This window comes from Heptranchias perlo, chromosome 17 (assembly GCF_035084215.1).
Source record: "Heptranchias perlo isolate sHepPer1 chromosome 17, sHepPer1.hap1, whole genome shotgun sequence".
Lineage (NCBI taxonomy): Eukaryota > Metazoa > Chordata > Chondrichthyes > Hexanchiformes > Hexanchidae > Heptranchias > Heptranchias perlo.
In genome coordinates this window covers 55,846,043-55,869,423 of record NC_090341.1, presented here as the reverse complement: position 1 = coordinate 55,869,423, position 23,381 = coordinate 55,846,043, and the positions used below count along the sequence as shown (strand labels likewise).

Below are 23,381 nucleotides of genomic sequence, written 5' to 3'. Positions count from 1 at the left end.
TGGCGCAGTCAATTAATACAGCTAATACAACCTGTCACTCACTCACTACACAGACACATTCTGTGTCACTGTAGGACTGGAGTGTCAGCCTAGATTATGTGCTCAAGTCCTGGAAAGGGGCTCGAACCCACAGTCTTTAAATCAGAAGTGAGATTGCTACCACAGCCAAGCTCTAGTTGATGCTTTGACACACTTTGAAGTAATAATCTTGGTTTTCCTTATTTACACTTTAGATAATATCCCTCCAGGTACCTTTTGAATTATTGAACATAAAATGACAAATGCAACAATCTGACTTGTAATTTTTTTTAAACTTTCAATTCCAAACCTGCAAAATAGATACTTTTAAAAATGATTTAGTGCAGCCAGGAATCAGTGACATCAGCCATCAAGATACTGGAAACATTCTACCAACGACAATCTCTCGAACATTCATATTAACTTCCACTTATCTCCAATTCATAGGCCAGAACTTAAAAAGCACAATAAATTTCAGTATTTGCAGTTAGAAGGCTGGGTACGGTATTTTTTCTATCTCCATTTAAAGACACGAATAACTAGTTTTACAAAACAGACTGTAATAAACAATATTTTGAAAGAATCAGAAATGTTTGTTTCTGATTAATGGAACGATTGGGGCAGGACTGTAATCCACTGCAGTAGTCAACTCACTGATCAGCTGGGGGAGGCAAACCCTTTGTAAATAAAATGATTACCATTGGGTCAGATGGTCCAGTTGTGTTTGGCACTGATAGAGAGCGAGCCAACATAAAGACTGCAGCAATTAGTACAATTCTGTTATATTTGTACCAAATTCTCTCAGGATTTATCAGGACAACAGGAGGCTTCGCTCACTTCCTCCACAGGCAATTTCACACCTGCTCCAGGAAACTAATTTTGAACTAAATGACTACTTCCACCTACAGTAATTCTCAAATTTATTTGGAATTAAAGAGTTTATAGAAAATCAGTGTGCAAGTTAATAATAAAAAAAAAATCACAAGTAGGAAACCCAGAAGCAATTGATTGAGATCCCACCATTATCGGTCATTATTTTGTGGTTGAATGGGTTACTGTTTCTATAGTAAAACCAGCACCGGCCCAGGCACTGGAAAGGACAACACTGCAGGGCACGGAGCAGGGATCTCACAGCACTCAGCACAAGTACAATCGTGTCACAAACCTACATTTTATCTCAGAAAACACCCTCTTTTCCCCCCGCCACCATTCCCATTATCGCCTTGTAGAGTTGTAGTTAAGATGCTGAATTTTAATTTGGGGATTGAGCCAGTGTCGGAGCAGTGAGGGCAAACTGGTAACTAGGTGTGACACGTGCTGCCACCTCTACTCATGATTCCATAATCTGTGCAGGCCCTAGCCTGCAAGGCGGGAAAGAAAGTATTTTAAAAAGGTCCATTCTTATACCATTTCACCACAGTACCGAAGGAGAGGGAATCCCAGGGATAACTCACCCAGCTCAAAGTGCCAAGAGGTGCAGCTTTCCTAAGTAATGTTTTAAAAGCCATCCACTAACTTGGATAAGATTTGCCAAGGCGCAGGATCCAATCCTGTGTCAAAAGATCTACGCCCCGCACAGAGCCGCCATCAATAATGACAAGCAGCAAGTACTCGTGGGAATCAAATCGGAGCCATTTCAAGCTGAACTCTCCTCACGCACACACGTGGATGGGGAGGACGGGTACAGTTTAAACAAGAGTAACTCTAGTGATTTGTCACAGTGCGAATTCAGGCTCGGGAGGGGGAGTAATTGGAGTACCCAGACCCTCATTCATTACTTGATTAACAGCTCCGGTCTATCCATTGACGATTGGCACAGTTCAGGTTCTTTAGCTCTGACTCAGGCTTGTGTCCGTCTCAAGCAGCTGCTATGACCTACATGATGATCTTGGGTTCAGGCACAGAGTCAGCGATGGACTTGTGAGGTAGGACATTGGCCCCGTTCAGGTACAGCTCATCTTTCACAATCACGTCCTCTCCCAGGACTGCAACGTTCTCCATCCGCACCTGTAAACAAACAGGAAGCAATCAGACCAAACAAACCATTAGCAATTCCATACCTCACTACTTGTGTATGAGCAGGATCGAGACATAGGTATCAGAGTACAAAGAGGAAATTAAGGCAGCCCAGTGGAGCAGGACAGGAGTTCACCAATCAACCACTGCAACCAAGTGAATCAAACTTCAGCACACAAACCACCTCATTCTTGTATAAGTGGATCACGTGATAAACCACCACCTCGACCTGCCACTACCTCCTGTTTCAACTTCCTGATCCATCACACCCCACCCCAGCCCCCTGGTTTGCTGTCTCCCATCCTGAAGGAGAACAGTACTTACTGATCACACAGTGTGCCCGATACAGAACAGTACTTACTGATCACACAGACCGTCTGATATAGAACAGTAAGGACATCTTGCTGCAATTATAATAGGGCTCTGGTGACAGGTGTACAGTTTTGATCCCCTTACCTAAGGAAGGATATACTTGCCTTAGAGGCGGTGCAACAAAGGTTCACTAGATTAATTCCTGGGCTGAGAGGGTTGTCCTATGAGGAGAGATTGAGTAGAATGGGCCTATACTCTCTGGAGTTTAGTAGAATGAGAGGTAATCTCATTGAAACATATAAAATTCTTAGAGGGCTTCACAGGGTAGATGCTGAGAGGATGTTTTCTGTGACTGGAGAGTCTAGAACTAGGGAGCATAGTCTCAGGATAAGGGGTCGGCCATTCAAGACTGAGATTCGGAAAAACTTCTTCACTCAGAGGGTTGTGAATCTTTGGAATTTTCTACCCCGGAGGGCTGTGGATGCTCAGTCGATGAGTACATTCAAGACTGAGATCGATAGATATTTGGAGTCTAAGGGAATCAAGGGACATGGGGATCAGGCGGGAAAGTGGAGTTGATGTCGAAGATCAGCCATGATTTGATTGTAAGGACTTGCACAACACTTGACGAAGGAGGTAAGCTCCGAAAGCTTGTGATTTAAAATAAAACTGTTGGGACTATAACCTGGTGTTGTGCAAGTCCTTACATTTGTCCACCCCAGTCCATCACTGGCATCTCCACATCATGATTTGATTGAATGGTGGAGGAGGCTAAAGGGGCCGTATGGCCTACTCCTGCTCTTATTTCTTATGTTCGTATGTTAGGCCGGAGCAAGCCCTGTAAAACCTGGACAGAACATTCAGCGCTGCCCAATTCCTGGAAGGGTCCTTAAACAGGCGTTAGGCCCCTCATTAGCACAGGATGGAGCCTGTGGCATCGGACATATTTGAGGTGTCCTTGGGGCACAGGACACGGCCCTGCGATATTGGATCTTTTCGTTCCCCTCCACCCCATTTTCCACCAAGTAAATTAACCTAACCTGGACCAATTTCTCCCCTGATATGTTTAGTGAAGGAACCAACAATTGACTCATCGCAAGCTCTGGACTCAGGAGCTGGGCAGGCCCCATCACCAGCTTGCTGTCCCCAATCTGACAGCCACCCGTTACTGAACAGCACAGACTGAGGCCAGGAAGCAGAATGTTGCACATTGAAGGGACGATGTTAAACGTGGGTCTGTAGGTTCAGACGGGAGATACTGTCGGTGAGATACATTAACGCCCAAAAGACACCAAGGAGAGTCAGGAATCGAAAGAGAAAGAGCCCTACTGCCCTCGCCCACCTCCCTCCGCCCCCCACTCACCCACTGCCCCACATCGGAGCTCCAGCCGATAATGCAGGACTCCAGCCAGGAATGCGAGCGGATCCTTGAGCCCTTGAGGACCGTGCAGCGCTTTATCCGCACTCCATCCTCGATCACCACTCCTGGGCCGATCGTCACATTTGGACCAATGGAGCATTTCTCGCCAATCTGGGCGCTTGGGTCCTATAAGAGAGGGCAATGAATCGATAGTGAGTCTGGCAGCCTGCGGGAGGCAATTCCAACACTGCAAGATAAACGTGAGTAGAACTGAAATACAAACAGGACCATACATGGGACTGGATTACAGTGGGTCAGATGCTGGTCCTCCACCTCTAGTCTCCTGTCTGCTGGCTTTAAAGGTCCCGTATGAAATGAGTTTGGCCAATCCCAACCCTATTCCTACGGCACTTGGCAGCACCAAGTGGTAATGTCACTCAGACCGGCCCCAGAAGGCTGGTGTGAGATGTGGAAAAACATGGCACACTGGAGTTATTAGGAGTCAGGCGGAGGTTGGGCCTGAAGTACACTGTTTGGGCAGTGTAGAAGGAGCTTTATTCTGCATCTGGCTCTGCTATACCTGGTCTGGAGAGTGCTCGGTGCCAATGCTGGGGGTTTGAAATGGATCCCCAGCACTGCCATCCCTCACTGTGAGCACACAACATTTTCAAGAGGTCCTGACACCAGTCCTCATACAATGCAGCATTCCCACGGTACAGCCACAAACCGACTGCCTTTACTGTGGTTATGAACCATTCAGAGAAGTGCACACACCACAGCACTTGAAGCTGAAGTATGACTTTCAGGATTAGAAGGGGGAGCATGTTTGACCCCCCACCCCCCCACTGCCATAGCATGTTACTCAGTTATAGGTTAACTCAAGGCTACCAGTGGTTCAAGAAGGCCCACCACCACTTTTCTCAGGGCAATTAGAGGACGGGCAATAAACGCCGGCCTAGCCAGTGACGCCCACATCCCCAGAATGAATTTTTTTTTAAATTCTGACTTCTTGATTGATTAGAAAGCCAGTCTTTAAAACCATTTTTAAAAAAAACTTGTTTCCTCTTCCAAAATGCACTGTATCAAGGTTAGAAAAGATAGGATAGTAGGAACAAAGAGTAAAATCAGGATAAAAACCAGAGATAGAGGAGAGGAAAGAAAACACGAGGGCAGCAACAGGTGAGCAAAACTAGGAACTTTTAATTAAAACTGTATTTTAGTCTAATTTGGAGTAGTTTCCGCTGATGTTTGAGTGGTTTTATTTGTGTGTGGTTTTACTTCCGATTGGTTGAGGAAGGCTGGAGTTTCTCTGGACTGGGCCAGGACTGGGTTACCCTGAGGTGCAGCATTCTCACAATGAACAGGACAACCAGTCCTTACCGGATTGGCCATCGGCAGGGCAACCGATCTACTGCGACTGCCAGTACACAGACCACAGTCACTGAGCTGGGAGCCGGACAGGAGTTTGCATCGGGCTGCCTGAAATCTCTGAATCCCGACTAGCCAGCCTTGCTATAAAAGTAAGGCTTGTTCTTCCCCCACAGCCGTGCTCCCACAGCCCACCCGGCATGTTCCGCCCCTAAAGCCTGCCAGCCACGGCTGAAAGGAAGTACCAACTTCTTAAATTTAGCCGCCCGATTCTGCTGGTCACATGCCGAGGGTCCCCAGTGAGGGATTCCACACGTCACAAGGACCAATATTTTAATATCATTTATACTAATGGCTCCTTTAGTGGGCAATGCAATGCAGCTTGGTGCTGCTGCATGTGGGAGGTAGTGTTAAGTTTGCTTCTGCATCAGACCATGGGTAATAGGTAACCATGATCTCCTGGAGCTGGCTTCATTGCCTTATGGGGTTGGGAAAGAATGTCCCAGCAGAAATTAGGCTCAAATTCTGTTCACCTCCTCCAGGAGTTAGCACTAACAAACTGGGAGAGCCACGTACAAGACAGCACCACATCATGGATGGGTGAAGCATTGTTGGGCCAGGTAGTCTGTTCTTGCTGCTCCCTTTGTACACCACAAACACAACAAAATCTTCAACACTGGAATGCACTAACATCCCATAATCTTACGGAATCTTGGTGTTTTTGATTTTGCACTGTCTGATAATGCTTGTAATGTTTAGGGATTACAGCATTTTTTTTGTAACGGTGGGAGGAGTAAAGTCTGAGCAGAACAAAGACTGCAATGTGTTTTGTAAATAATGGGTGACCTGCAATGTTTATTTTTAATAGTACTGTTAAAAAGTCCAGATTTTGATCCCCAAAATACAGGTTAAAAATCCTAGAATTCCTCATGGGCAAAGCTTGTTCAGTCACCTTCGCCACCACAGGCACTGATTGCAGGCTGGACCTCCAGCACCACACACTGGTCAGAGAGAGCACTGCAGCTACCCTGAAACACTGGCCAACCACTGCCACCTGCTGGGACAGTTCGCCACTTCCTAATTATCCAGCCTGCAATTGTTGGGAGTCACAAGGAGACGGACGTAACATAAAACAAGACCAGCATCTCTCAAAGACACTCAGCACACCATGAAATGTGGTCAATTCAACGAGACCTGGACTGAACTGTGATCGGAGGGACTTATTCACCAGGCCGAGTTACACAGGTTCTGCATGTAGGCTGGGGAGTGGCTGAGAAGGCAAAATACACTGACTGATTGCGAGGGTTTGCAGCAAGACAACCCATTGGGCAACATTCTGCCCAGTGGCAGCAGCCTGACCCAAGCCAAGCCCACTCTGCAAACGTGCTGTTGTAAAATGCTGAGATTGCTGGAAGTCAGATTGAAGATCAGGCACAGGGACCAACTCATTGGATGGAAGTGACCAGTAGTCACGGGCTTCCAGAACAGTTCAGCCCAACCGGATGAACCTGGACAGAGGGCTCATGAGATGATGCGGACAAGTGATAAGGGTGTGAAACCTCAGGGATCTCAGCAGCTTGTGGCGCAGGCAGAGATCTCCTGGTGCTGAGAGCGAGCAGTGTAAACGAGCCATGTAGTGACTTACCACCAGCACGTTTCCAACTATCCCAGGCCCTTGGTGCAGCCTGTCTGGTGCTTTGTGTCGGATGGACTGCAGGTACATGCACATCCCAGTCAGGAAGTCTTTGGGCTGCCCGATATCCATCCAGAACCCTACGCACAAAAAACAACTGCATCATTCGCCAAGGCCGGAGATTTGGAACAATCTGTAATTTCCGATTCTCAGAGACCCTCGGCCGATTCCAGCCGTGGACACACAAGCACACAACAACTGGGATCAGTAATACACTGCACGGCCTCAGGCCCCAGTGATCATCACCTGTCTTCTGTGGAAAATTACATTAAGAACAGAGGAATAGGAGGCGGCCGTTCGGCCCATTGTCCCTGTGCCAGCTCTTTGAAAGAGCTATCCAATTAGTCCCATTCCCCCGCTCTTTCCCCATAGCCCTGCAAATTTTTCCTTTTCAAGTATCTATCCAAATCCCTTTTGAAAGTTATTACTGAATCTGCTTCCACCGCTCTTTCAGGCAGTGCATTCCAGATCATAACTTGCTGAGTAAAAAAAAATCTCATCGTCTCCCCTCTGGTTCTTTTGCCAGTTATCCTAAATCTGTGTCCTCTGGTTACCGACCCTCCTGGCACTGGATCAGTTTCTCCCTATCTATTCCATCGAAACCTTTTATGATTCTGAACACCTGTATTAAATCTCTTAACCTTCTCTGTTCTAAGGAGAACAACCCCAGCTTCTCCAGTCTCTCCACATAACTGAAGTCCCTCATCCCTGGCACCATTCTTGTAAATCTCCTCTGCACCCTCTCTAAGACCTTGACATCCTTCCTAAAGTGTGGTGTCCAGAATTGGACACAATACTCCAGCTGAGGCCTAACCAGTGTTTTATAAAGGTTTTGCTTAACTTCCTTGCATTCAGTTAGATCATGGCTGATCTGTAGCTCAACCCAATTTACCTGTCTTTCCTCCGTATCCCCAGATATCCTTACCTCATAAAAATCTGTTGATCTGTCTTGAAAATTTCAACTGACCCAGCATCCACAGTCTTCTGGGGGGGAAAGAGAGTTCCAGATTTCCTCTACCCTTTGTGTGAAAAAGAGCTTCCTGATTTCACTCCTGAACGACCTAGCTCTAATTTTAAGATTGTGCCCCCTTGTTCTAGATTCCCCACCAGAGGAAAGTTTCTCCATATTTCAATTCATTTCTCACATTCACCATTTCCAGCTAAGGCCAGAAACAACACTTGGGTCAGTGTCGCTCAAGATGTGAGCCGGAGGGGAGGGCCCCAGCGAGGGGAGGGCCCTGGGCCAAAACTGTCACTAGGACAATGTACAAACAATGCAGGCTTCAATAAACCACAGAGAACCCTGGATCGGCAAGTTCTACAGCACTGGTTGCTCAAACACGTCAACTAATTTACGAGATCCCTCCAGAGGGCACTAGCTGCCATCGTTAAACATCCAGGGAAAAGTAGCAGAAATTTGAAGACAAGGCATTTAGGACAATGGTTTAGGTCCATAGGTCTGAATTAAGACAAGTTACAGGTTTTGTTGCTTATCAAATGTAACGGATTGTTCCCCTGGTAACCGTTAGTTAAGTGTGCTGGATCATGTGGAACCAAACCACAGAGAGCAGACAGGACTCGGGCTCAGCCACTGGCCTGTGCTGAGCTAGCTGATCTCCCCCGAGGCAGCAGAGGGGACACTAGAATTGGGCGAGTTGGGTAAGAGTAATTTCCTACTGGAAAGTGCTTGCCCATGAAGGGCGGATTGGGCACAATGCCCTTCATGGTGGAATAGCTCGCTAATATTCATCGTTCAGGTTCACGAGTGAAGAATGGCCACAGCTTCAGGAGGGATAAGTGGGAGAGAAGGGGTGTTGGATTATCATTTCAACTCCACACAGTGACCCAGCTTGAAGTTCAGAGACTTTGCCTTATATAAAAGGAGTCTCGGTGCCACATTCCCATCTCATGGGCTCAGCGCGCTCCTCACCTTGCAGCTCCATGGCGTACAGCTGACCCTCATGTGCCATAACGGGAAAAATCTCCTTCTCTATCGACGTTGGCCTGAGCTGCAGAGACGTGAAGAATACGTAGAGTCAGAACCAGTAACAGGACTCAGCTCCCTCAATTCACACATGCCAGTGACTCTCGTACTCCCAATCCCATTAAACGGTCGGCTTCCGGCGCGATCTGGCTTGGTGGCACCATCCCCTCCCACCCTCACCGCAAGCCCAGCCGCACCCCCCTCCCTCTCAACTCCCTCTATGTGCTGCACCCATCCACACCTTTCCCCTCCTGTTCAAGCCACCACACACATTATACAAGTGGTCTGCAAGTTGATGGAGGCTGAAGTGAATCCGAGGGTGGGTGGGGGTTGCTAATTTTCCCTTCTTCACTCAGGAAGGGGTGCCTCTAACTCAGGTACTGTACTGGGAAACCAGCGGCCTTCTGGTCCTTCAGTCACCTAGCCATTATTCAGGTTTGGCCCCGAACAGTGAGCTAATTGGCTGTGGAGGGCATCACACCCAAGTCAGATTCACGCACATGCCCTTTTCATTGCAGATCCCTGAGGAGCAGGAACCCCGGGTGATTTCCCCCTTCCCATGGGCACTGAGGCCAATTGTAGCTGCTGTGGTCGAGACCAGCTGTCTCCCGTAGACCAGAGATCAACCCACGGCATTGCTGGTCTCTCGGGAATCAGGGGAGCCCCAGGAACAGATTGTAAAGGGACCACTTCATCCCTGCTGGCTCAATCTCCAGCTGGTCGGTCAGTCACCCATGTTAAGGTCATGGCTTCTTGTCTGAGCAGTCTGGGTTTGAACTGGCAGAAAAATATTTGCTGCAGACAATCTTTCAGAAGTAAAATCACCGATCTGAATCACTAACAACCTACTGCATTTGCAAGTAACAGTTACCGTAATAAATTTTAAGTTATAGAATCATAGAATCATAGAAGTTACAACATGGAAACAGGCCCTTCGGCCCAACATGTCCATGTCGCCCAGTTTATACCACTAAGCTAGTCCCAATTGCCTGCACTTGGCCCATATCCCTCGATACCCATCTTCCCCATGTAACTGTCCAAATGCTTTTTAAAAGACAAAATTGTACCCGCCTCTACTACTGCCTCTGGCAGCTCGTTCCAGATACTCACCACCCTTTGAGTGAAAAAATTGCCCCTCTGGACCCTTTTGTATCTCTCCCCTCTCACCTTAAATCTGTGCCCCCTCGTTATAGACTCCCCTACCTTTGGGAAAAGATTTTGACTATCGACCTTATCTATGCCCCTCATTATTTTATAGACTTCTATAAGATCACCCCTTAACCTCCTACTCTCCAGGGAATAAAGTCCCAGTCTGTCTAACCTCTCCCTGTAAGTCAAACCATCAAGTCCCGGTAGCATCCTAGTAAATCTTTTCTGCACTCTTTCTAGTTTAATAATATCCTTTCTATAATAGGGTGACCAGAACTGTACACAGTACTCCAAGTGTGGCCTCACCAATGCCCTGAACAACTTCAACAAGACATCCCAACTCCTGCATTCAATGTTCTGACCAATGAAACCAAGCATGCTGAATGCCTTCTTCACCACCCTATCCACCTGTGACTCCACTTTCAAGGAGCTATGAATCTGTACTCCTAGATCTCTTTGTTCTATAACTCTCCCCAACGCCCTACCATTAACGGAGTAGGTCCTGGCCCGATTCGATCTACCATAATGCATCACCTCACATTTATCTAAATTAAACTCCATCTGCCATTCATCGGCCCACTGGCCCAATTTATCAAGATCCCGTTGCAATCCTAGATAACCTTCTTCACTGTCCACAATGCCACCAATCTTGGTGTCATCTGCAAACTTACTAACCATGCCTCCTAAATTCTCATCCAAATCATTAATATAAATAACAAATAACAGCGGACCCAGCACCGATCCCTGAGGCACACCGCTGGACACAGGCATCCAGTTTGAAAAACAACCCTCGACAACCACCCTCTGTCTTCTGTCGTCAAGCCAATTTTGTATCCAATTGGCTACCTCACCTTGGATCCCATGAGATTTAACCTTATGTAACAACCTACCATGCGGTACCTTGTCAAATGCTTTGCTGAAGTCCATGTAGACCACGTCTACTGCACAGCCCTCATCTATCTTCTTGGTTACCCCTTCAAAAAACTCAATCAAATTCGTGAGACATGATTTTCCTCTCACAAAACCATGCTGACTGTTCCTAATTAGTCCCTGCCTCTCCAAATGTCTGTAGATCCTGTCCCTCAGAATACCCTCTAACAACTTACCCACTACAGATGTCAGGCTCACTGGTCTGTAGTTCCCAGGCTTTTCCCTGCCGCCCTTCTTAAACAAAGGCACAACATTTGCTACCCTCCAATCTTCAGGCACCTCACCTGTAGCGGTGGATGATTCAAATATCTCTGCTAGGGGACCCGCAATTTCCTCCCTAACCTCCCATAACGTCCTGGGATACATTTCAAAAATATGAACTTGCTGCGATTCTAGTTGGCACTCTTCTGGGATTAAATCCAGCCCTCACTGAAAGGATGAAAATCTCTTGTCTGCCTGATACCAATCCTATATAGAATGGAGGCCAGCTCCTGTTCGGTGAGGGAGAGGACACTGCACCAACAGCCTGCTCCTTCAGAACCAATTAAACATGCACAAATGGTCTACTGCAGTAGATGCTTTTGATGACAGTGTCGAGGGAGCTTCACTCTGTATCTAACCCGTGCTCTACCTGCCCTGGGAGTGTTTGATGGGACAGTGTAGAGGGAGCTTCACTCTGTATATAACCCGTGCTCTACCTGCCCTGGGAATGATGTGGAGATGCTTCCTCAGGTGAATGGAAGGAGGAAGCCTCCGAAAGCTTGTGGAATTTAAAATAAATTTGTTGGACTATAACTCGGTGTTGTAAAATTGTTTACAATTGCCCTGGGAATGTTTGAAGTTTCTCCTGAATTCCTTATTGGATTATTATTTTGTATTTATGACCCCTGGTTTTGGACTCCCCTACAAGTGGAAATATCTTCTCTATGTCTATCTTATCAAACCCCTTAATAATTTTAAAGGCCTCTATTAGGTCACCCTTCAGCTTTCTCTTTTCTAGAGATGGTGCCCCAGCCTGTCCAGTCTTTCCTGATAAGTATAACCTCTCAGTTCTGGTACCACCCTAAATCTTTTCCACACCTTCTCCAGTGCCTCTATATCCTTTTCAGAATATGGAGACCAGAACGGTGCACAGTACTCCAAGGTTCTATACAAGTTTAACATAACTTCTCTGCTTTTCAATTCTATCCCTCTAGGAATGAACCCCAGTGCTTGGTTTACATTTTTTATGGCCTTATTAACCTGCATCACCACTTTTAGTGATTTGTGTATCTGTACCCTGAGATCCCTTTGCTTCTCGACCCCATTTAGATTCTTATTATCCAAGCAGTATGTGGCCGCCTCATTCTTCCTACCAAAATGCAACACCTCACACTTATCTATATTAAAATTCATTTGCCATTTACTTGCCCATTCTGAGACAATAATCCGGAACAAAATTAACATCTTATTATACATTGTTGCATTCTTCCTCAGTATTAACTATACCCTCCAATTTGGTGTCGTTCACAAATTTTCAAATTGTACTTCTGATTTGAGTCCAAATTATTTATGTAAATGGTGAACAGTGGTCCCAGCACCGATCCTTGTGGAATGCCACTTCCCACCTTTTGCCAGTCTGAGTAACTACCCTTAACCCCTACTCTCTTTTCTGTTGTGTAGCCAGCTTGCTATCCATTTTGCGACTTGTCCCCTGACTCCACGTTCTTATCGAAGGCCTTTCGAAAATCCAAGAATATTACATCCACAGCATTACCCTTGTCTACTCTTTGTTACTTCTTCAAAGAATTCAATAAGGTTGGTCAGGTATGACCTTCCCTTTTGAAATCCATGCCAGCTATTCTTTATTATATTTTCAGTTTCTAGATGTCAGAGGGCATGGCTGAGATATTAAATGAGTATTTTGCACCTGTCTTCACCAAAGACGAGGATACTTCCAATGTTGCAGTAAAGGAGGAGGTAATAGAGAAATTGGATAGGATAAAAATAGATAAAGAGGAGGAACTTAGAAGGTTGGGAGCAGTCAAAGTAGAAAAGTCACCCTGTCCAGATGGGATGCAACCTAGGTCACTGAGGGAAGCAAAGGTGGAAATTGCCTTTGGCCATAATCTTCCAATCCTCCTTAGATATGGGGGCGGGGCCAGGGGACTGGAAGATTGCAAATGTTACACCCCTGTTCAAAAAAGGGGAGAGGGACAAACCCAGCAATTACAGGCCAGTCAGCCTGACGGCAGTGGTGGGAGAACTTTAAGACACAATAATCCAGGACAAAACTAATTGTCACTTTGAAAAATATCGATTAATAAATGAAAGCCAGCACGGCTTTGTTAATGGCAAATCGTGTTTGATTGACTTGATTGAGTTCGTTGATGAGGGTAGTGTGGTTGATGTTGTGTATATGGACTTTCAAAAGACGTTTGATAAAGTACCACATAATAGACTTGTTAGCAAAATTGAAGTCCATGGGATTAAGGGACAGTGGCAGCGTGGATATAAAATTGTCAAAGGGACAGAAAGCAGAGAGTAGTGGTGATCGGTTGTTTATCAGACTAGAGGGAAGTATACAGTGGTGTTCTCCAGGAGTCAGTATTAGGACCACTGCTCTTTCTGATATATATTAATGATCCGGACTTGGGTATAGAGGGCATAATTTCAAAGTTTGCAGATGACACGAAACTTGGAAATGTAGTAAACAGCAAGGAAGATAGTGATAGACTTCAGGAGGACATAGACAAACTGGTGAAATGGACAGACACATGGCAGATGAAATTTAACACAGAAGTGTGAAGTGATACATTTTGGTAGGAAGAATGAGGAGAGGCAATATAAACTAAATGGTATAAAAGGGGTACAGGAACAGAGACCTGAGGGTGTACGTACACAAATCTTTGAAGGTGGCAGGACAAGTTGAGAAGGCTGTTAAAAAGGCATATGGAATCCATGGCATTATAAATAGAGGCAGAGCGTATAAAACCAAGGGAGTTATGCTAAACCTTTATAAAACAATGGTTAGACCCCAGCTGGAGTATTGTGTCCAATTCTGGGCTCCACACTTTAGGAAGGATGTCAAGGCCTTAGAGAGGGTGCAGAGGAGATTTACCAAAATGGTACCAGGGATGAGGGACTTCAGCTATGTGGAGAGACTGGAGAAGCTGGGATTGTTCTACTTGGAGCAGAGAAGGTTAAGTGGAAATATGAGAGGTGTTTTGATAGAGTAAATAAGGAGAAATTGTTTCCAGTGGCAGAAGGGTCAGTAACCAGAGGACACAGATTTAAGGTAATTGGCAAAAGGACCAGTGGCGACATGAGGAAAAAAAATTTACGCAGCAAATTGTAATGATCTGGAATGCACTGCCTGAAAGGGCGGTGAAAGCAGATTCAATAATAACTTTCAAAAGGGAATTAGATAAATACTTGAAGGGGAAAAATTTACAGGGGTATGGGGAAAGAGCAGGGGTGTGGGACTAATTGGGATAGCTCTTTCAAAGAGCCGGCACAGGCATGATGGGCCAAAAGGCCTCTTCCTGTGCTTCCTATGATTCTATGTTTTTCTATTGCATCTGAGTAAAGATTCCATGATTTTTCATGCCACCAACGTTAAGCTAATTGGTCTATAGTTCCCTGGACTTGTTCTATTACCCTTTTTAAATATAGGAATAACATTAGCTGTCCGCCACTCCTCTGACACTATTCCCTTTTATAATGAATTTTTATATATATGTAATAGTGCCTCCACTAAATCTGCCCTACCTTGTTTTTTTAATATGCACAGATACAATCCATCCAGACCAGGGGATTATTCATAACTAAGTTTGATTAGTTTATCAATTATCTCTCCCATTTCTATCTTAAATGTCTTTATATCTTTTTTGATCTCTTCTAATGTCCCGCCCACCATGTTAGTCTCCCTGGTAAATACGGAGGCAAAGTAATTATTTAATATTTCTGCCATTTCACTGTCATTACCTGTGAGTTTATCTAGTGGCGCTATCTTTATCCTGATTATTCTTTTGTTATTTATGTGTCTGTAAAATACTTCATTTTTTTTATTTTCCTTGATAATTTTATGTCATAATTCCTTTTTGCTTTCCTAATTGTTTTTTTTGACTTCTTCCCTAACCTCTTTGTATTCCCTTTTGTCATCTGCTGCGTTCCTCAGCACTAACATCACTCACTTTGACATGTACAAAGCCTTCTCCTCTTGTCCAGGTAGTGTGGTAGTAGGGGTGTGGTTTACACAAAGTACGGTCTACAACATACACAGAAATAATGTTCATCAGTGACTGCGAACAAAGCACATTGTGAGCTCGGCTGCTTTTTGACAATGGGCCTGAAATATTCCTCCTCACTTAGCAGAGGGTAGTCATTAGATTGGAGCCATAATACGGCAGCTTCCTGTAAAGGGAACCATACCTGGATCCTGTTCAGAACTGTGGGGCTGAAGATGTACATCCCTGCATTGATTTTGTTTGACACAAACACTTGCGGCTTCTCCACGAATCGGTGTATCCGCCCAATCTCTGCTTCATATATGACTACCCCGTATTTGGATGGTTCCTCCACTCTAGTAATCTATCAAACAGATAGGCACATTAGAAGTTAACACAGGACCGTGAAAGCTTTTCTGTCTCCCAACATTGCTCACCTGCTGAGACAGTAGGCAGCTCCCGCCCAGTACCTCACTCACATAAGAACATTTGAAATAGGAGCAGGAGTAGGCCAACCGGCCCCTCGAGCCTGCTCCGCCATTCAATCAGATCATGGCTGATCTTCTACCTCAACTCCACTTTCCCACCCGATCCCTATATCCCTTGATTGCCCTAGGGGCCAAAAATCTATCCATCTCAACCTTGAATATAAACAACTGAGCATCCTCAGCCCTCTAGGGTAGAGAATTCCAAAGATTCACAAGAAATTCCTCCTCATCTCAGTCCTAAATGTCCGACCCCTTATCCTGAGACTATGCCCCCTCGCTCTAGATTCACCAGCCAGGGGAAACAACCTCTCAGCATTTGCCCTGTCAAGCCCCCTTAGAATCTTATATGTTTCAATGAGATCACTCTCATTCTTCTGAACTCCAAAGAGTATAGACACATACTACCCAATCTCTCCACATAGGAGAACCCGCTCATCCCAGAAATTAATCTGGTGAACCTTCATTACACTGCCTCTAAGGCAAGTATATCCTTCCTTAGATAAGGAGATCAAAACTCTTCACGGTATGTGGTGTTACCAAAGCCCTGTACAATTGTAGCAGCTCCCAGTACCTCATTTGCCTGCAGGGACAGAAGGCAGCTCCCAGTGCCTCACTCAAGATGTTGGATGAGGAAGAATGCGGTTAGCCTTACATTACAAACATCCTTGCTTAACTCGAGGCAATAATTTACTGCTATAGCTCTAAGATGGCATGCGATACTGGCCCTATGTATCAGCGGGTATGTTCACAGATGGGCACTGCAGCTGGCACTACACGACGGCCGAAGGCAAGGACGTTTAATAGCTGCGGTACTTACCACTATGGTACCCTCCTTCCCGTGATGCTTGTGAAAGCGGACCATCTCTTCAAAGGGGAACTCACAGATAACGTCGCTATTTATTACAAAGAAAGGCTCCGAGCTGCTGGTGAACAGCTCACGGGCCAGAGCAAGGGGCCCAGCTGCAAACACAAGAACGTAGAGTGAGTAGGCCGAATCCAGCAGCATGCTCCTTCACGCAGGCCATTACACAGCAAGACAGGCAATCAGCACAACACTCACCTGTAGCCGCGCATCTTTGTGTTACTGATTCCATTCTCACACCATCATTTACCAACCAGGAGAGCAGAGGCACAATTACTCAGCCTCCAATTCCCCGTCCCTGCTTCAACAGGCACCCAAACCCTCCCCCTCACTGGTAGGCCAAGTATGGACACTTGCTCTGCGGAGAATCACAGTCTCAAACCTGCATCCTGCCATGACCCATGTTATGGGTTTTTAATTGGAGCTTTCAAGACTGAGGTAGATTGATTTTTGTTAGATAAGCTTATCGAGGGATATGGAGCAAAGGCGGGTAAATGGAATTAATGTGCAGATCAGCCATAGTCTGACTGAATGGCAGAGCAAGCTCGAGAGGCTGAATGGCCTACCCCTGTCCTGTGGGTACCCATCACACACAGATATGGCTGTGCTATAAACAGCCTATGACCCCCTTCGACGAATGCAATAGTTATTCTGCGCCCCATTCTGAAAGAATCATAGAATCGCTATAACACATAAGGCGACCAATCGGCCCATCGAGCCCGCGCCGGCTCTTTGTACAAGCAATCCAGTTAGTCCCATTCCTCCACTCTTTCCCCGTAGCCCTGCAAATTTTTTCTCTTCAAATATTTATCCAATTCCTTTTTGGAAGCCACGATTGAATCTGCCTCCACCACCCCCTCGGGCAGTGCATTCCAGATCACAACCACTCGCTGTGTAAAAATGTTTTCCTCATGTCGCCTTTGATTCTTTTGCCAATCACCTTAAATCTGCGTCCTCTGGTTCTCGAGCCTTTCGCCAATGGGAACAGTTTCTCTTTATTTACTTTATCTAAACCAATCATAATTTTGAACACTTCTATCAAATCTCCTCTCAACCTTCTCTGCTCCAAGGAGAACAATCCCAGCTTCTCCAGTCTATCCACGTAACTGAAGTCCCTCGTCCCTGGAACCATTCTAGTAAATCTTTTCTGCACCCTCTCCAACACCGTCATATCCTTCCTAAAGTGTGGTGCCCAGAATTGGACACAATACTCCAGTTGTGGCTAAACTAATGTTTTTGTACTCTATGCCTCTAGTTATAAGAGTTCCCGGATGAGTCTAGGACTTGGGTTAATGAAATTTAGAGGAGCAATCCCTTTCCCGTAGCGTCTGGTATGCAGCGGGGAGAAACCAGCATTCCCACAGGGATAAACAATGTCGATCAAAGCTAGTGAGAAGTTATTAACTTTTAAATCACATCCGATTACAATGGAACCTCTCTCCAACTCACATCAGGGCCACGGTATAACAACCCGTGTGAAAGGGAAGAAAGGTGACTATTGACCTTTAGATGCTTTCACTGCCAGAGGTGGACAGATGGGGAGAGGTCTCTTACCTGTTCCTAAGGGCTCCTTTTCACGCGAGAGTGAGATACGAATACCCAGCTGAAGGGAGTAACATAAGATAGCTGGTTAGTGAAGAACGCACAATTACATTTCCTCCTCCCATTCTTCCCCTGAAGACTGTGAATCGTTCTGCGGTACAGATTCTCGGGGCTTGTCATCCAAGCAGCCATTCGTCCCGGCAGGCCTAGTCGGAGCAGGCCGGCTAGCTATTCAACCATCCTGCCTGACCCAACACCTTCACCTGTGCACAGCAGCCAAGGCTCAGTAGATAGCACATTCGCTTCGGAGTCAAAAGACTGTGGGTTCAAGTCCCACTTCAGAGACTTGAGCACAACATCTAGGCTGACACTTCAGTGTAGTACTGAGGGAGTGCTGCACTGTAGGAGGTGCCGCCTTTTGAACAAGACGTTAAACCGAGGCTCCGTCTACCCTCTCTGGCGAACGGAAAAGACCCCATGGCAATATTCGAAGAACAGGGGAGTTCTCCTGACGTCCTGGGCGACATTCATCCCTCAACCAACGCCTGAAACAGATGATCTGGTCATTTATCACATTGCTGTTTCTGGGATCTTGCTGTACGCAAATTGGCTGCCAAGTTTCCTACATTACAACAATGACCATACTTCAAAAAAGTATTTCATTGGCTGTAAAGCGCTTTGGGACATCCTGAGGTTGTGAAGGGTTTTATATAAAAGCATGTCCTTTTATTTCTTTTTTTCTAGCAGAGGTCATTGTATAATGATCTCCTCGCCCCCCCCCCCCCCCGCCCCACCCCCCCCGGGATTAAATCTGGGACAGACTTTGAATCTGGGACGTTTTCGGCAGCTGTACATTAGTGCATTCACCCATCAACTCATACTGCTCTGTGATTCCAATCACCATTTGCTCCCTGGTACTCCCGCCCCCACCCCCCAGCAGCTGCTCTACACACATGGCCCTCGACGGCGAGTGCCAGCGGGCTACTTGACAGGGGAAGGCTTCACGGCCGAGCTTGATTGGTCCTCACCCGATGCCCACACCATCCAGGGGGAGTAGTCAGATGGCGAACAGAAGCAGGAACCCTGGGTAGTTTTTTCCTCCCTGTCCCCGTTTGTGCTGAGGCCAACTGCAGCTCCCAACGGAGATAAATCGAGATACGGCCAAGGGATTGAACTGGGGGTCTCGCCAGCTTGGGGCTCAACACCCCAAAGTATGATTACCCAATGAGCCACAGGGGAGACACACTCACAATAACCTGATTTACTTTATATTTTCATTGGAAACAAAGCTCCCTCATTCATTTTCAGGTGGAGTGACTTTATATATAGATCAATGGGGTTACTGTCTAACATGGTTCTCTGTCACTCCCTCTTCTGCACCCAAATATTTCCCACTCCCTTTCCCTGTAGCTCAACCCTAAAGATGTCCACAGAAAGTAAACTCCTCATTTTGAAAGCAAGTTGGATAAACTGCACAAAATTACGCCATGCGTCACACAATTAAAAATAAGAAAAAGCTCCAGCTTTCACTGTGTCGATCAATATCACGGGAACAGTTAGCGTGCAAGGGACATTCCTGACCGCTGTCAAAGCCTTTTCCTCCTTACCCGTTGCTCCTGTTCCTTCATTTCTTTCTCCAGCATCTCGGACATGTAGCTGACAGCAAGGATCACATGAGATACACCAGCCTACTCAAACAGACACAACATGGTTACACTCGGGAAACAAGGAGGGCAAGAACCTTCAGCCCACAGATTGCAGCTTTAAACTGATTAACGTAAAACACCATACTCCCGATAAGCACGTACATCCATTACCGCAACACAGTTGGCCCTGGGATTTCAGCTCAAGTGTAACAGTGAGTGAGCGAAACGTATGGGCTATGTATAATTGAACTGTAACAAATAAGAATCAGTACAATTAGAGATTCTGTCCTTCCAAGCTTGGACTGTTTATTGGATAGTGTGTAACACGAGGGTGAAGTACTGCAGATCTGTTACTAGCTATGTAGGGAACAACTTGAGGTGTTGAATTAACTGTCAACTCAATATTAATGAGCACTGTTTCTAGTCTCTTTAGTATTGGTGCCAATACGTTTTAAAGGGAAGTGATATTCCTGAAATATGTTGGCACCAATATTACAGAGACTCAGGTTATTAGGTATAATATCTGTACAATGTTGAATGTTTACAAGCTTATGTAATAAAGAAAAGATTAGAGGGTAATTGGGGAACATGTAATGCCTCAACTTGACCCTATACACAGCCATTCACTGTCACACACTCGCACAATGTTACAGCCAAATGTTTAAGTTCATGTCTTGGTATGTGCTCCGTTCTCTCACATTCTCCATCCTGTCTGTGAGGTGCTGACTGTACCTTTACTAAAGCCTCCAATTGGTGCAAAAGAATGGGCTTGTTGCAAAAGTCCACCAGGGGTTTCGGAACACTGAGTGTCAGCGGTCGTAACCGCGTGCCGTAGCCTCCAACCAAAATCAACGCTTTCATCGTCACCTGTAAAAACAAAGCCAAAGAGACAGTCGGACTTCTCACTCAATAATCCAATGGTGGAAGTCAGAGAACAGGGCCTTCAAATGCTGCAATACACCAGCAAAAACAGGACTGTGGCCAACAGTATACCAATAGGAGTGGGACTGAGTCAAGGGTGGACTAAACATTGGTGCCAACACATTTCAGGGGCTATCACTAATAAGCCAATATGCTTTATATGTTGTTGTTTTCCCTGGAATTTAGAAGATTAAGGGGTGATTCGATCAAAGTTTTCAAGATATTAAGGGGAACCGATAGTGTAGATGGAGAGAAACCATTTCCGTTGGTTGGGGTGTCTAGGACTAGGGGACATAGCCTAAAAATTAGGAATAGGACTTTCAGGAGTGAAGTTAGGAAACATTCTACACGCAAAGGGTGGTAGAAGTTTGGAACTCTCTTCTGCAAACGGTAGTTGATGCTAGCTCAATTGTTAATTTTAAATCGGAGATTGATCGATTTTTGTTAACCAAAGGTATTAAGGGATATGGGGGTTAGGTCACAGGTGAGCCATGATCTCACTGAATGGCAGAACAGGTCTGAGGGGCTAAATGGCCTACTCCTGTTCTTATGTACCTGTATACCAGCAGGAGTGGGACTTAGTCAAGGGTGGACTAAACACACCCATAACCCTATTCCCACCAAACTGCTGACCACCTAACTTCCCTTCATGGCCCCCATGTTAACTGTTAACAGTTCCCTCTCCCCCTCCCCTTCAAATCTGCCATCATCACCCCCTCTGCTAAAAAACCCACCCTCTGTCTCCAACCTCCCTTTCCTCTCCAAGCGTGTTGGTGCCTCCCAAATCCGTGCCCAGTCTTCCCACAACTCCATGTTTGAACCCCTCTAGTCAGGTTTCTGCCCCTGCCACAGTACTGAAACAGCCCTTATCAAAGTCACAAATTACATCCTGTGTGTGTGACCTTGGCCCCCTCCTATTTCTCATCTACATGCTGACCCTTGGCAACATCTCCGAAAACACATCAGGTTCCACACGTGTGCTAACAACACCATGCTCTACCTCATCACCACCTCCACCAATCTTTAATTTGTCACACTGCTCTTCCGACATCCAGTCTTGGATGAGCAGAAACTTCCTCCAATTAAATAATTGGGAAGACCGAAGCCATTGTCCTCGGTCCCCGCCACGAACTCCGTTCCCCAGTTCCGACTCCATCCCTCTCCTTGGCCACGGTCTGAGGCTGAACGAGACTGTTTGCAACTTTGGCGTCCTATTTGACCCCGAGCTGAGCTTTAGGCGCCATCTCCTCTCCATCACCAACACTGTCTCCTTCTCCCGCAGTAACATCCACAGCTGAAACCCTCATCCATGATTTTCTTATCTCCAGACTCGACTATTCCAATGCTCTCCTGACCGGCCTCCCATCTTCCACCCTCCATAAACTTCAGCTCTGCTGCCGGTCTCCTAACTCGCACCGAGTCCCGTTCACCCATCACCCTGTGCTCACTGACCGACACTGGCTCCCGGTCCGGGAACACCTCCATTTTAAAATTCCCATCCTTGTATCTAAATCCCTGCAGGGTCTCGCCCCTCCCGGCCCCTGGAACCTCCTCCCGGTCCCTGGAACCTCCAACTCTGGCCTCTTGCCCATCCCCGGTTTTAATCGCTCATCATTGGGCGGGTGGGGGCACAGCACAGCCAACCCTGGGGGAACTCCCCTCCCTAACCCAGTATAACCCGGGCACCGTGCCGGGCAGTTACTCACCGATCAGTCGCTGCCTCCCGGGCAGGGGGTCTCTCTCTCTCTCTCTCTCTGTAATGCCGGATCGGTCGGTGTGTCTGTGCGCCCGGCGGCCTCTCCCACCGTCCAATCTCCGCTCTCCGGCCCCCGCTCACCCCAGAGGGAAATCGCCCCGGACTGAACGGTGAGGAAAAGGCGGCCTCTGCCCTCACTCTCCCCGCCGATCCCCGGCCTCTCCTCCCGCTCTCCCCGCCCTCTCCTCCCGCCGATCCCCGGCCTCTCCTCCCGCTCTCCCCGCCCTCTCCTCCCGCCCTCTCCTCCCGCTCTCCCCGCCCTCTCCTCCCGCTCTCCCCGCCGATCCCCGGCCTCTCCTCCCGCTCTCCCCGGCCTCTCCTCCCGCTCTCCCCGCCGATCCCCGGCCTCTCCTCCCGCTCTCCTCCCGCTCTCCCCGCCGATCCCCGGCCTCTCCTCCCGCTCTCCCGGCCGATCCCCGGCCTCTCCTCCCGCTCTCCCCGCCGGTCCCCGGCCTCTCCTCCCGCTCTCCCCGCCGATCCCCGGCTTCTCCTCCCGCTCTCCCCGCCGATCCCCGGCCTCTCCTCCCGCTCTCCCCGCCGATCCCCGGCTTCTCCTCCCGCTCTCCCCGCCGATCCCCGGCTTCTCCTCCCGCTCTCCCCGCCGATCCCCGGCCTCTCCTCCCGTTCTCCCCGCCGATCCCCGGCCTCTCCTCCCGCTCTCCCCGCCGATCCCCGGCCTCTGCCCTCACTCTCCCCGCCGATCCCCGGCCTCTCCTCCCGCTCTCCCCGCCGATCCCCGGCCTCTGCCCTCACTCTCCCCGCCCTCTCCTCCCGCTCTCCCCGCCGATCCCCGGCCTCTCCTCCCGCTCTCCCCGGCCTCTCCTCCCGCTCTCCCCGCCGATCCCCGGCCTCTCCTCCCGCTCTCCCCGGCCTCTCCTCCCGCTCTCCCGGCCTCTCCTCCCGCTCTCCCCGCCGATCCCCGGCCTCTCCTCTAACTCGGCCGACGTGGCACTGCTATTGCGCCGTAACGTGGCAACAGCCAATAGCCACCACCCAGGCAGCTGACCAATGCGAAGTGAGAGAAGTCACTAACCAATCGGAAGTGAAAGCGGAAGCAGCGCCGACGAGTTCAGCGAGGACGCAAGATGGCTCTGCGGATGAGGGACTGGGAGGACAGCGCCCCCTGCA

General features: G+C 47.6%; 1 protein-coding gene across 1 annotated transcript; it reads right to left on the bottom strand.

Annotated features, from left to right (window-relative positions):
• Positions 1 to 292: 292 nt before the first annotated feature.
• Positions 293 to 22,444, bottom strand: gmppb (GDP-mannose pyrophosphorylase B). The gene is made up of 10 exons (XM_067999014.1): positions 22,204 to 22,444; positions 20,309 to 20,443; positions 19,538 to 19,618; positions 17,943 to 17,991; positions 16,344 to 16,486; positions 15,244 to 15,402; positions 8,698 to 8,776; positions 6,720 to 6,847; positions 3,710 to 3,892; positions 293 to 2,025 (listed from the first exon to the last, which is right to left on the bottom strand). The coding sequence occupies exons 2-10, from the start codon at positions 20,435 to 20,437 to the stop codon at positions 1,894 to 1,896; spliced, it is 1,083 nt and encodes a 360-aa protein (XP_067855115.1). The 5' UTR covers positions 20,438 to 20,443; positions 22,204 to 22,444; the 3' UTR covers positions 293 to 1,893.
• Between the last annotated feature and the right edge of the window lie 937 nt (positions 22,445 to 23,381).

What these genes read in the sequence shown, in the direction of transcription:
- gmppb (XM_067999014.1), bottom strand. Translation starts at nt 20,437, where the DNA reads ATGAAAGCGTTGATTTTGGTTGGAGGCTACGGCACGCGGTTACGACCG. An exon ending in GGAAGGAGGGTACCATAGTG is followed by an intron (nt 15,403 to 16,343) that starts GTAAGTACCGCA and finishes TCTGTTTGATAG; the next exon opens with ATTACTAGAGTGGAGGAACC. An exon ending in TAGTTGGAAACGTGCTGGTG is followed by an intron (nt 3,893 to 6,719) that starts GTAAGTCACTAC and finishes CCTCTCTTATAG; the next exon opens with GACCCAAGCGCCCAGATTGG.